The following is a 13,719-nucleotide window of genomic DNA, read 5'->3' on the forward strand; positions in this document are numbered from 1 at the left end:
AATCTCTTCGTGATATTTTTTGTGCTAGTAAGATGACCAGGAGGTTGATTCCTCAGTTAGCTTTGAGTGATAATACCACAAATATGTCTATTTTGTCAAGTCGTAAAGTCTCCCTCTGGTTTGTTATGAACTGAACTCTTTTGGTTTCAGCCAGTCCCTCATCAACCTTCTCCAGTTAGCGGAAAATATTTTTTTCTCAGATGAGATGTTGTGACGTTACCTGAACTGCCAGCGTTTGCCTCGAGGACTATTTAACGTGTGCAATAACTGACCCAGATTCTAACGTTGGCCACAATGCAATGTGAAATTCTACTTTAGGTGGCCTAACAATAACTTGTATTTAGAAAATAATACACTTTTAATCTTCGTAGCTCAAGTCCATTCATCTCTATTACTTTGTAATAATGTCACTAAATTCCAAGCATTGTAATTGAACAATGTGTGACTCTGCTATTTTGCACCTGCAGGTACTGATGCCAGCATCCCTGTCCACTTAAACAACATCTGTCAAAGGAACTATGTGACAGTAGAGAATGGACGCAAGTTGAAGCCTACCAACTTGGGCATTGTTCTAGTACATGGGTATTACAAAATAGGTATACGGCCTCAGATTATGTCAAGCCTTCTCTTTTTTTTAAAACATGTTTTTATTGACAGAAGATTCAAATAAATTTGTAAGCGTACAGCAACATTTATCAATATTACTCCACAGAGCTGAAATACCAATTTCAATGACATCCAAAGACAACCACACCAAAACAACACATAGACCTCTCAATTACCCAAACACAACAGCAAAAAAACAAATTTATAATAATAAAACAATTCACAAAACACTATCTGCAGTTAGTGAATAAGTACGCTAGGCGACACACGCTCGGGGAAGCCCTTGATGGAGAGCCTTCTTTCCGAAGACCACAAACAAAATTAGATTTAAAACAAATAAAAAATTACACAAGTAGCAAAGGTCAAAGTGAGTAGGAAAAAGAAAAACCTGTATACATTTGACATCATTTCAATCTGTACCATTACCAGTTTTAGCATCACAGGTTATTTCATTTTATAATGCACCATGACCTAGTACGTATATACCGTAATTGCCGGACTATAAAGCACACCGGATTATAAGGCGCACCAGCTAAGATTCAGGGATATTTCAGTTTTTTTCTTACATAAACCGCACCGGACTATAAGCCGCACGTGCACACGATTTTTTTTACAAAGAACGACAGTACATAGAAAGCCTTTTTAACGTTTTAATAACATACTTGAACATGTCTTTCTAAACATTGCCTGTGACGCAGCAGTAGTACCGCAGCAACGCGGAAGTGTGCACGCGAGTTATTAGCAAAGAAAGACTGGACACAGAAAGTTCTTTTAAAGCTTTAATAACATACCTTAACATTTCTTTCCAAACACTGCCTGTGACGCGGCAGTAATACCGCAGCAACACGGAAGTAACACAGCAAAGTCACTGAGACGCGGCGGTAACACAGCAGCAACACGGTAGCACAGCACTAACAGGGCTGGTTAAAAAAACATACGAGTAAAAGTAAAAAAATCATCTTCCTCCTGTGCACTGAAACCATCGAAGTCTTCCTTCTTAGTGTCCGATTGGAATGGCGTTAGATATCCTTCGCCTCACACTTTCTCAGTCTCTCTTTCGTCGTCGCTTTTATGCATTTCTTCGAGTGTGAAGAGGGTCTGTTCATGCTAATTTTATTCATGCACGAAGCGCTAAATTACATTAAACTAGCGAGCGACACGTATAGCTTAAAAGCGGCATCATATGCATTTATTTTGTCCCCCATAATGACGGTTTGTATAAAAGCTGCCTGTCTTTGTGTGAGCGCGGGTGTGTGCGTGATGCGCGAGACAATCAAATAACAACCTAGGACGTCTTCTTCGGCGCATTATCTCTTCTTCGTCTGTCTCGCTCTTGCTTCCTGCTAGAGCGCCCCCTGGAGACCGGAGGCCGTAAATATCCATAAGTACGCTCCAGAGTAGACACAAGATAATGTCATCAACATCGACTGCCTTTGGCTTTAAAGCGGCATCATATGCATTTCTTTTGTCCCCCATGATGACGGTTTGTGTATAAAGGCTTCCTTTCAGTAATGTCCATCTTGATCGCGTTCTGCGTGATGCGCGAAATGTAAACACAAAATAGCGCGTCTTCTTCGGCGCATTATCTCTTCTTCGCCTGTCTCGCTCTTGCTTCCTGCTAGAGCGCCCCCTGGAGGCCGGAGGCCGTAAAAATCCATAAGTACGCCACGCCGCCGTTTAACGTTCAAAGTAACCTTCTGAATAAAATGCATTAAAAGTTCACATTCATTACAACTTGTTTTTGGTGAGCAAAATGTCAGAAGAATTGAATTTAAATGCTGATTGATTGGGTTTTATTTTACTTGATTGTCTATTGTGTGCCATGTCCTGTCACCGTGGAATAGCGGGGAACGAAATTTCGGTTTCTTTGTGTGTCTTTGGCATGTGAAGAAATTGACAATAAAGCTGACTTTGACTTTTGACTTTGACTTTTAATACAATGCAGATTGTCCAAACAGCGCCACTGCTTTGTGTAATCTCTGAGTGACATGGCAGAGTAAGAGAAAGGGTTTAGAGCACAGGTGTCAAACTCAAGGCCCGGGGGCCCAGATACGGCCCGCCACATCATTCTATGTGGCCCGCGAAGACAAATTGTGCATCAAATTCGTGTGTCATTACTAGAATTGCAAATTGTCTTCACTTTTAATAATATCTTTTTTTTTTAAATATTTGACCAGTTTTTACTCGTCTGATTTGAAAACGAATTATTTGTCAGTTTGTTTTGTAGCTTTTACTGTATATAATAGTGTTAAGAGTAAAAGTGATTAAGTCATCACAAAATACACGAAAAAAATCTTATATAAGCCACACCTGACTATAAGCCGCAGGGTCCAAAATTTTGGAAAAAAGTCGCGGCTTATAGTCCGGAAATTACGGTAATCTTTTTTACTCTTTCTTGACAATTAAAAGTCCCGTTAAATTGTCAACCATCATTACATACTATCACAGTTTTCACATGGACTAATTTTGATCATGATAGACTTGAAACATTGCATTAGTAGGATCGATTTCATTTGTTAAATACAGTAATTTGAAACCGTGAAGATCCTCATAATTGTGCGTCTCTGTCATAGACTTATTAACCACCATGACCTATGTATATAATCTTTTTTACTTTTTCTTGACTGTTAAAACTCCAGTTAAATTGTCAACCATCATTACATGCTATTAAAGTTTGCACATAGACTAATATTGATCATGCTAGACTTGAAATATTGCATTTGTAAGATCGATTTGATTTATTAAATATGGCAGTTTGAAACCGTGAAGGTCCTCATGCATGTGCATTTCTTTCATAGATGCTGAGCTGGTACTACCAACCATTCGCAGTGCTGTTGAAAAGCAACTGAATCTAATTGCACTTGGTAAAGCCCACTTCCAGCAAGTACTCCAGCATGCATTGGATATCTTCAAGAGGAAGTTCCACTATTTTGTGGATTCCATCTGTGGTAAGTACCACAAATTAAACCCACATCTGACATAAATTTGCTCAAGGGCTTTTTTTTCTGATGAAGTTTATGGCAATTTCAAATGGGCAGCGCCAGCATTATACTGTCACTCACATTTGTAGAATCCAAGTTCAGTCAAAAGATAAATGCCCCTGCGGTTGTTCAATTAGGATTTCAACCAGTCCTGATTAGACATACAGTCACAAAACATTTTTAGGAGACAACTTTGCCCTTGAACTCCAGACTTCATGCAATTGTTGACTGCAAAGAATTTTCATTGAAATTGATGGCCCCTTGTCAGGTTTGTTCCCAGTTCTTTATCTTTAATGCTCGATATGCTAACAGTAATTACCAAGAGGCAGCCTTCACAGTTTAACTACTTAATGTATGCCAGAATTATTGAGACACAGCTGTGGAGCCTTCTCTGCGAGATGCGGAAGAAGGTCTAACTCCCACCACCAGGGTTCCTGCTCTTATACTACTCTGGGCCGCCCTCCTGCAAGGAAGTGACTCTGCCGAGCCTGTGTGATAATGTGTGACCTTTTAGTCTTAACTGAGAGCGACCTCTACGTATGTGCAAAGAGTGTCAGAAGAGAAAGCTAATGAAGCAAGAGAAGGGTTACAGCGATATAACGACATAGCTCAAGCTACCTAGCTAATCACATGTGCCAAAGAGGCCTATTCTAACAATCCACCTGTTTGAGTGACCTTACTGGTCACTCAACTAAACTTGAGCTTTTGATGAAATATATGCATCTCCCCCTGTTGAACTTGCCTAACTGCCAGACCATCCCACCCTCTGTTTGTGCGTGCAAGAATCCTACTTATATGTCCACGTGGCCCCCTACACGGCAAGGCTCTTACCATCAGGTCCGTCCCCTCGGACCTTTTATTGAGTTGCCACTAACTTCAGGGCCACTAGTGTGGTGCATTACAGAATGGAAACGTCTAATTAGTACAACAAAAATGTGCATATAATGTAGTGAGTATGTGTCATTTATTGGCGTACCCGGTGCGAGCGATGAAATCTGTGGAGCACCATGAGCAAGCAAAACAACTATACATATACTCATCATCAGTTATCGTGGCCTCTACATCTGACTAATCACACAACATCATCCTCCTCGACCACATTCTCCAATCCGGGAACCGGAGGGACCGGCAAAATCTCGTGCCTGCCCCACTGGGCGGCCTGGAATGTCGGGGGCCTTCCATGATCACCCACTAGACGCTCGACGGTCCTAATGATCAAGACACTAATACAAGGAACACAGCAACAACCACAAAAGACAAACGCTCCCAATATCATCCCACCAGAAATAATTACATTACTGACTACCCCTTTCCACTTCCGAACCATTTTTCTAACATGTCAGTAAACTAGTTAGACACACCAGAGTATGATTTTAATTCATTAGATAGTTCCCTCAATCCCTTCAACGCTGAAGTGAAGCTTCCATTAAGAGCCGTATTGTTGGGGATATAGGTAGTACAGTTTTCTCCAAACATCGAGCAAACGCCCCCACGCTCAGCCAAAATAGAATCTAACGCTACCCTATTCTGATATGGCATTAGCGAAGTGGCTGTTAATTGCGTATGTATGGCACCAAACCCAGCCCTTGTAAAATTTGTCAGACGTTGTACATTGTAGTGAATATAATTTATTCGATCGACATTTTTATAAGGGGTAATCCAATAATATAGACTCACACCCTGCTGCAATTTGATCTGCCAGTTTGTATTCATTAGGGACACCCATTGGTACCCCAATAGCATCAATATAAGCAGGACTACCATAGTACGGGTCACTAAGAGCTCTCGTAACTCTCTTCATCAATTGGTTTGAACCCGATGCAAATATTGACAACAATTGCCTTATCTCCCCGACCCCCACTTCATAAATCTTTATTGGTGATAGCAATGGAACCAGACCACATGTCCCACTCCAATCAGAAGACAGATATCCATATAGTGTCCCTCCCCTGCAATACCACTAGATGTCATTCCTTGCCACCAACAGTTTGGTGGCGTCCTCATTACCTGTCATATTGATTGTGTGTTCACAAACTTGAAGGGGGAGGTCACCCATCGGCCGAAGTTTAGCTCCCCGATTCCTCATCACACAGGTCATTTCTTGCTGGAGTCTTGGAGCGAAGACTGGCGGAGTGTAGTTCATCGGGGACATGGGGTACACCATATCCCACCCAATAGATTCATCTTTAGGTGTAATGTGACTCATGACGTTTACCATACATACCCTAGCATTAGACCGATTTACCAACACATTTTTATCTTCCATAGCTGATGGAACTAACACAAGTGTGGGCCTGCTTGTTGAACACACAACACAATTAGATTCACTAGGGTCGTGTACAGCGGACCTCATCATTTTCAACCATACATTTTTTGCAAAAAGCCCGTTTCCCGTGTACCTCTGTAACCCGACGAAATTACATCTGTGTTGTTCATCTGGGCATCTCTTACCACACTTCGCAATTTACCCCCTTGCTCTGCAATTTTCATTAATTTCATGGGGTCCCTCCCAGCTGTATCTTCCCCAATAATCAGATAAAACGACCGGCCAGTTTTATCCCCACATGAGCAAGCCTCAAGTGTTGGCAACCTGTCAAAAGGGTTCCTTGTCAAATTAGTAATGGTTAACAACATCGGGTTCAATTTCAAGGGGTTATTTGCATCAAACTGCCCACGCATAATAGACAAGGAGTCTTGTATCACTCCGAGCCAAAAACCATTGTGATTCCCCCAATACCCATTATCTTTAGTCGCTGTGGGGGAAGTGGACTGTAAAACATCACAGTAATAAGGACACCACCCCTTGTTTGTTTTTCCTGATTCCAACCTACTCGGCCCCCCGTGAATAAACCCACATAAATATACATCATAATATCTCCAAATCATGTCAGACCCACCACAATCCATTACATCACACAAATCAAAATGATAGTTGACAGTTTCCCCATAAATGTAATTCAGAACCAGCCACCAATAAGTAATCAAACACTCATCCTTTTCATTAACTTGAAGATGCACTGAAGACAACATACCATAAAAAATACACGTAAACAATATATTTACAACGACAGGTTTACAATTCTCCATCTTCTTGCCCGCCCCCCCGTTTCTTTATCTTCCCCAATTAAAGCGTATGTAAAGCACCTTTAAGAAGTTTTAAAAACCACTCAAAATGTTCGATTATATGTTAAGGATCGGACAGTACAGCCAAGTGCGTAGCGACGGACTTTATTGGAAGGGGATGATGGGAACAGCTGGCGCTGGAGCGGCGATCGGGCTGGAGAGGACAAACGATTCTGCGGGGGTTTCGAATAGTCAAGCGAGTCAAGTTTCTCCGGGACTGATGAGCGAAGCAGCATCAAGGGACAAACTGGCACTCGGGTCTGCGCTGGCGGCGCTGATATAGCGCTGTCCATGAACCCGTGGCAGGTGACGGTGATTCCACTGACATGGGGGCGTGGTCCCGTCGCAGGTGGCACCAGCACGTGACAGAACCCCCCCCACAAGGGACGGCTCCCGACGTCCCCAGGAACCGAAAACAACAAAACAAAAAAAAGGAAGGCAATACCCCGGGCGGCCAGGTGGAGGGGTCAGCACACCGCTGAAACGTCCGACACCTCGCCAGACGCAGGATCGACGGGCGCGGGGGCAGAAGACCCCGGTACCGGTGGGCAAGACCTCCCCGGACCCTCACCCCTGGTCCCCTCGTCCCTCCTCGGGCGCCCGCGCCGAGGACCCGGTTGGTCCGGATGACAGCGATGGAACTCCGTGATGAGCGAACGGTCGAGTATCCAGCGGCTCGGAACCCAGGAGCGGTGCGCGTCGTCATAACCCTCCCAATCCACGAGGTATTGTAGGCCCCGACCACGCCGCCGCGATCGGAGCAGGGAGCGGACAGCGTAAGCCGGGCCCCCATCGACGAGCTGGGGCGGCGGCGGCGGAACGGGCGCCGGCGCCAACGCGCTCTCATGGATGGGCCGTACACGGGACACGTGGAACGTGGGATGAACCTTCATGGAGTCTGGAAGGAGCAGACGGACTGCGGCCGGGCCAATCACCTTCTGGATAGGGAACGGTCCAAGAAAGCGGGGCGCCAGTTTGCGGGATCCCGCTCGCAGCGGCAAATCCCGCGTCGAGAGCCACACACGCTGCCCCACTCTGTACTCCGGAGCCGGCGTCCGGTGCTTGTTCGCCTCGTGGGCGTAGCCTGAAACAGAGCGGAGAAGAGTGACCCGGCCCCTCGCCCAGGCACGATGACAACGGCGGACACAAGCCTGGGCCGACGGGCACGCCGCACCACGCTCCTGGTGGGCGAACAAGGGTGGCTGGTACCCGAAGACGCAGTGGAAAGGCGAAAGTCCCGTGGCCGAGCTGGGAAGGGAATTGTGAGCATACTCTACCCAGGGAAGCTGTTGGACCCACCCGCGCTGGTCCCCGGCGGCCATGCATCGGAGAGACCTGCCCAGTTCCTGGTTCAGGCGCTCCGCTTGACCGTTGGACTGAGGGTGAAACCCCGAGGAGAGGCTGGCCGTGGCGCCGAGGAGTCGGCAGAACTCCGTCCAGAAGGTGGAAGCGAATTGAGGTCCTCGGTCTGACACGATGTCTTGTGGGAGACCGTGGTGACGAAACACCTCCCGCACCATGATGGACGCCGTCTGCTTCGCAGATGGGAGCTTAGGCAGAGGGATGAAATGCGTCATCTTGCTAAAACGGTCTACCACCGTGAGGACCACCGTGTTTCCCTCTGAGGGGGGGAGGCCCGTGACAAAGTCGATTGACAGGTGAGACCAGGGACGCTGGGGAACCGGCAAGGGTTGAAGCAGCCCGGCCGGAGGACGAGTAGACGTCTTGTAGCGGTTACAGATTGAGCAGGCTCTGACGTAATCGCTGGTGTCCACTTGCCAGGTGGGCCACCAGAAACGCTGTGCCACCACGTACCTCGTGCGTGCAGCGCCGGGATGACAGGCCAGGCGTGAGTCATGCGCCCATTGCAGCACGGCCGATCGCAGGCCTTCAGGGACGAACAGGCGACCCTCCGGGCAGTTGCTGGGGCCGGGTTGATCGCGTGATGCGGCTTCCACTTGGCGTTCGATCTCCCATGTAAGAGCCGCCACCCGAACCGAGCTCGGGAGGATAGTGGGAGGCGGACCCTGTCCCTCCTCCCCACCAGGAAACAAACGCGACAGGGCGTCTCCCTTCGCGTTACGGGAACCCGGTCTGTAGGAAAGAGAGAACTCAAACCGGTCAAAGAACAGAGCCCACCGTGCTTGTCTCGCGTTCAGTCTCTTGGCCGATCTCAGATACTCCAAGTTGCGGTGGTCGGTCCAGACAATGAACGGAGTGGTGGCGCCCTCCAGCCAATGCCGCCACTCCTCCAAAGCCAACTTGACGGCGAGGAGCTCCCGATTACCGATGTCATAGTTCCGTTCTGAGGCTGACAAACGGCGAGAAAAGAAGGCGCACGGGTGGAGACGATCGTCTTGGCGGCTACGTTGAGACAACACCGCCCCGACACCCACGTTCGAGGCGTCCACTTCGACCACGAACTGTCTGTCGGGATCGGGGACTCTGAGGATGGGAGCGGATGTGAACCTCCTCTTAAGCTCCTGAAATGCCTGTTCCGCCCGTTCTGTCCATTTGTATGGGGAGGCGGGGCTGGTAAGGGCGGTGAGTGGCGCGGCCGCCGTGCTGTGTCCACGGATAAAACGGCGATAAAAGTTCGCGAAACCTAAGAATTGTTGCAGCCGCTTGCGTGTCTCGGGAACAGGCCATGACGTGACCGCATCCACCTTCCCAGGGTCCATTTCGATGGATCCCTCACGCACCACGTAGCCGAGGAATTTGACAGAGGAGGCGTGGAACTCGCACTTCTCTGCCTTCACGTAGAGCGAATTCTCTAGGAGGCATCGCAGCACCGCCCGAACATGCTTGATGTGCTCAGGAAGCGAGCGGGAGAAGATGAGGATGTCGTCCAAATAAACGAACACAAATTTGTCCAGCATGTCTCGTAACACGTCGTTTATCAGGGACTGGAAAACTGCTGGGGCGTTGGTGAGCCCAAACGGAACCACCAAGTACTCGTAGTGTCCACTCGGGGTGTTGAAAGCCGTCTTCCACTCGTCTCCCTCCCGGATGCGGATCAGGTGGTAGGCGTTGCGAAGATCCAGCTTTGTGAAGATGGTGGCACCCTGAAGGCTCTCAAAGGCGGAAGAAAGAAGAGGCAGAGGGTATCGGTTCTTTACAGTGATCTCGTTTATTCCCCGGTAGTCGATACACGGACGGAGAGTGCCCTCCTTCTTCTTCACGAAGAAAAACCCCGCTCCCGCAGGTGAAGAGGACGGCCGTATGATACCGGCTGCCAGGGACTCCCGGATGTATTCCTCCATAGCCCGGCGCTCAGGAGCGGACAGGGAGTAGACGCGTCCCTTGGGAGGGAAGGTGCCGGGCAACAGGTCGATGGCGCAATCGTAGGACCGGTGTGGAGGGAGAGAAGCGGCCCTGGCTTTACTAAAAACCTCCTTGAGTTCGTGATAAAATGCTGGGACATTGGAGATGTCGGGACTGTACCTGGGCGGGGCTCTGCCGAGTGGGCTGGTGGCCGCCTTCAGGCACACTCGATGGCAGCGTTCACTCCACTGCCGTACAACCCCCACCTCCCAGTCCAGCACCGGGTTGTGCTGCCGCAACCAAGGGTGCCCCAGTATGAGCTGCTGTCCTGGGAGGGAAAGAAGAAAAAACTGGATGGTCTCGTGGTGATTGCCGGAGAGCAGTACCTTAACCGGTTCCGTCACGAAAGCCACCTCGCCAATCAGACGGCCATCAATGGCACGCGCGGGAATGGACGGGCTCAGAGGGAGGAAGCCGACACCCCACTGACGCGCCAGGCCAATGTCCATGATGTCCCCCTCCGCGCCGGAATCCACCAAGGCCGCCACGTTCTGGTCGCCCGCTGCAAGCTGGACACGTGCCTGTAGCGTGAGCGTGCTGGGACTGGGAGAGCCGGTGCTGGTCGAGCTCACGCGGATCCCCCGACGCCGCGTGAGCTCCGGCCTTTTAACGGGCACCTCGCCACCCGATGACCCCCTTCCCCACAGTAAAAACACAAGCCCAGTGAGAGGCGTCGACGGTGCTCCTCCGAGGGAACCCGAGCCCCTCCCAGATCCATGGGCTCGGCAGGTGGTGTGGTTGACGGGTCCCCAGCAGACGGAGGAATGTGGCCACGCGGATTCCGCGGGGACCTCGTCTCCCGATCGCGCCGCCGCGTCCGGATCCGCCGGTCTACTCGGGCCGCCAAGTCCATCGCGCCCTTCAGGGTTCGCGGGCGATCGTAAGACACCAGTTCGTCTTTCATATACTCAGCGAGGCCGTTTAGGAATGTGCTAATGAGCGCTGGCGCGTTCCATCCGCTGCTGCCGGCCAACGTCTGGAACTTAAGGGCGTACTCCGCGACCGATCGGCTACCCTGACGCAGCGTCGCCAGTTCCTCGGCGGCGTCTTCGGCGGCGGATCCCAGGTCGAACAGGCAGAGCAATTCCTCTGCGAAGGCGTCGAAGGAATCGCATGCCGGGGCCATCCTTTCATACTCTGCCAAACCCCATAGCCGCGCCTCGCCCGTGAGGTGGGTTAGAACGAACCCGACCTTGGCTGATTCTGACGCAAACGTGACGGGCTGGAGGCTGAATATTATGCGACAGTTGGTCACAAACGCCCTCACGTGCTTGGGATCGCCGTTGAACTTTTTGATGTTGCCGAGGCGGGGCTCCGGGACGTCCACGAGCCTCCTGGCCTCGGCAGACGGGCGGTGCGGGGGTGCCGTGACAGCCGGGGACGCAGCCACCGACAGTCTCTGGAGGGCTTGGGCCATCTCCTGCTGCTGCAGCTGTTGTTGCTGACCAACCTCGATCAGGTGCCGGATGTCGGCGGACAGGCTGCTGATGGCGGTCTCGGCTCGCTCCAGTCGGCTCAATGCCGTCTCGTCGTTCGCTGGCTGCATAGCGTTGGCCAGTCTGTACTGTTAAGGATCGGACAGTACAGCCAAGTGCGTAGCGACGGACTTTATTGGAAGGGGATGATGGGAACAGCTGGCGCTGGAGCGGCGATCGGGCTGGAGAGGACAAACGATTCTGCGGGGGTTTCGAATAGTCAAGCGAGTCAAGTTTCTCCGGGACTGATGAGCGAAGCAGCATCAAGGGACAGACTGGCACTCGGGTCTGCGCTGGCGGCATTGATATAGCGCTGTCCATGAACCCGTGGCAGGTGACGGTGATTCCACTGACAGGGGGGCGTGGTCCCGTCGCAGGTGGCACCAGCACGTGACATTATATTCACCTGTATCCAAATAATATTATAGAATTTGAAATAAAATTGCATTCGTGAGCCAAACGCAGTCAATTTGTGTGTATTTCTCGATCTTTCCTGCCTCTGTCATGAACCGCGCCATTCTGGATCACATGCTACCGTGACGTAGATGATAGGACTCCCCCCATTGTTTACCGATTGATAGCGCAAAGATCCATAAAATTTCCTGGTTTTTTGTCTCCAATACTTCACATATAAGCATAATAGAGACAATGGAGCCCCCCCAAGTTCACCCACCCCCCCTCGAAAGTGCCAAGACAGAGCCGTGCAATTGCCAAAAGGGAGATTCTTGGGGTATGAAAATGTTACCTTAATGTCATTTGAAAAATAAAAAAGTTTAGGCTTATAACTATAGGTGTAACTTCGGTAGTAACATTCTGTGTGCAAAGGGAAAATAAGAATTAGCACACCAAAGTAATAATCCTTCATGGGTTTTCCCAGTCCTAAAAATTAATTTTCCTACTGTTTTCTACCCTATAAAAAATATGTTTGCCGAAAATATTATTAAAAGAAATTTTCATTGCAACTTTCTTATAATTTATTAAATTGGACACCCAAAACAATATCAGTATATAGCCATTGATTTTCTCCAGCTGTACCTTCCGCGCCTTCGTTTTGCGATGCTTCAGTCGCTGGGGTACTTCTCACTGGTTCAAATTGGTAGCCTTGTACCCCAAGAAAGAAATCATACTCTTCTTCATTTTCAGCAGAAGGTGAAGAATCATCTGAGTGAGATTCGTCAGACGACATCGCTTCCACTTCTGTATCCGCCATCATGCATACATGGGCTAAGTAACTCGGCAACGCTCGGCCTCCTATAATCTACGTCACAGTCACTTCGGCAATTTCCGGGATGAACTTCAACGATCACATACAAACCGTTGATTTTTCATCGATTACTCCTCAATTCGCAATTTTATTCAAAAATTCACAACAGTTTCCAAAAATGCAAGTCCATCTTTATCAAATACATTTTGGGACCCCATAGTGTCTTTACATGCCCTTTAAAGCCAAGTTGGCTCAAGTCTCTCGAAGTGTGTGTTCCAAAGGTTGTGTTGTCACCAACAATGCGACTTGTGCCAATACCTACCGTGTTTTCCGGACTATAAGTCGCACCAGCCATAAAATGCCCCAAAAAGTGAAGAAAAACATATATAAGTCGCTCCGGAGTATAAGTCGCATTTTGGGGGCAATTTATCCGACAAAATCCCACACCAAAAACAGTCATGAACGAGCAACAACAGGCTAAACGATAGCAACAACAGGCTAAACGATAGGTATGCTAACGTGACAAACACAAACAAAGAGCTGAGAACGGGCCTGACGTAACATATAGAGTGATTAAGGACAACTATTACATGAATAACATGTTTATAAAACCATCAGTGTCACTCCAATTCATTAAATAGCAACAACAGGCTAAACGAAAGGTATGCTAACGTGACAAACTCAAACAAAGAGCTGAGAACGGGCCTGACGTAACATATAGAGTGATTAAGGACAACTATTACATGAATAACATGTTTATAAAACCATGGGTGTCACTCCAATTCATTAAATAGCAACAACAGGCTAAACGATAGGTATGCTAACGTGACAAACACAAACAAAGAGCTGAGAACGGGCCTGACGTAACATATAGAGTGATTAAGGACAACTATTACATGAATAACATGTTTATAAAACCATCGGTGTCACTCCAATTCATTAAATCCATCGATCGTTCTTTGTCAACAATGGGTGCGCACGGCTGAGGGCGCTTGCACTTCAAAAT

General features: G+C 48.7%; 1 protein-coding gene and 1 long non-coding RNA gene across 6 annotated transcripts in view; one reads left to right on the forward strand and one right to left on the reverse strand.

Annotated features, from left to right (window-relative positions):
* The window catches only part of top3b (DNA topoisomerase III beta), a 112,910-nt gene that overhangs the window by 46,961 nt on the left and 52,230 nt on the right, over window positions 1–13,719 (forward strand). For all 5 annotated transcript variants that reach the window (XM_088377360.1, XM_088377362.1, XM_088377363.1 and 2 more), the window contains 2 exons: window positions 468–596; window positions 3,405–3,554. In XM_088377360.1, the coding sequence (XP_088233486.1) occupies window positions 468–596; window positions 3,405–3,554 (279 nt within the window). The remainder of the gene's footprint in view (window positions 1–467; window positions 597–3,404; window positions 3,555–13,719) is intronic.
* Window positions 9,743–10,472, reverse strand: LOC148398444 (uncharacterized). Its single transcript, XR_015858757.1, has 3 exons — window positions 10,388–10,472; window positions 10,155–10,302; window positions 9,743–10,012 (listed from the first exon to the last, which is right to left on the reverse strand). It is a non-coding gene; the product is annotated as an uncharacterized LOC148398444 (long non-coding RNA).

This window comes from Syngnathus floridae, chromosome 5, assembly GCF_059516105.1.
Source record: "Syngnathus floridae isolate MCC-2025c chromosome 5, RoL_Sflo_1.0, whole genome shotgun sequence".
Classification (NCBI taxonomy): Eukaryota; Metazoa; Chordata; class Actinopteri; order Syngnathiformes; family Syngnathidae; genus Syngnathus; species Syngnathus floridae.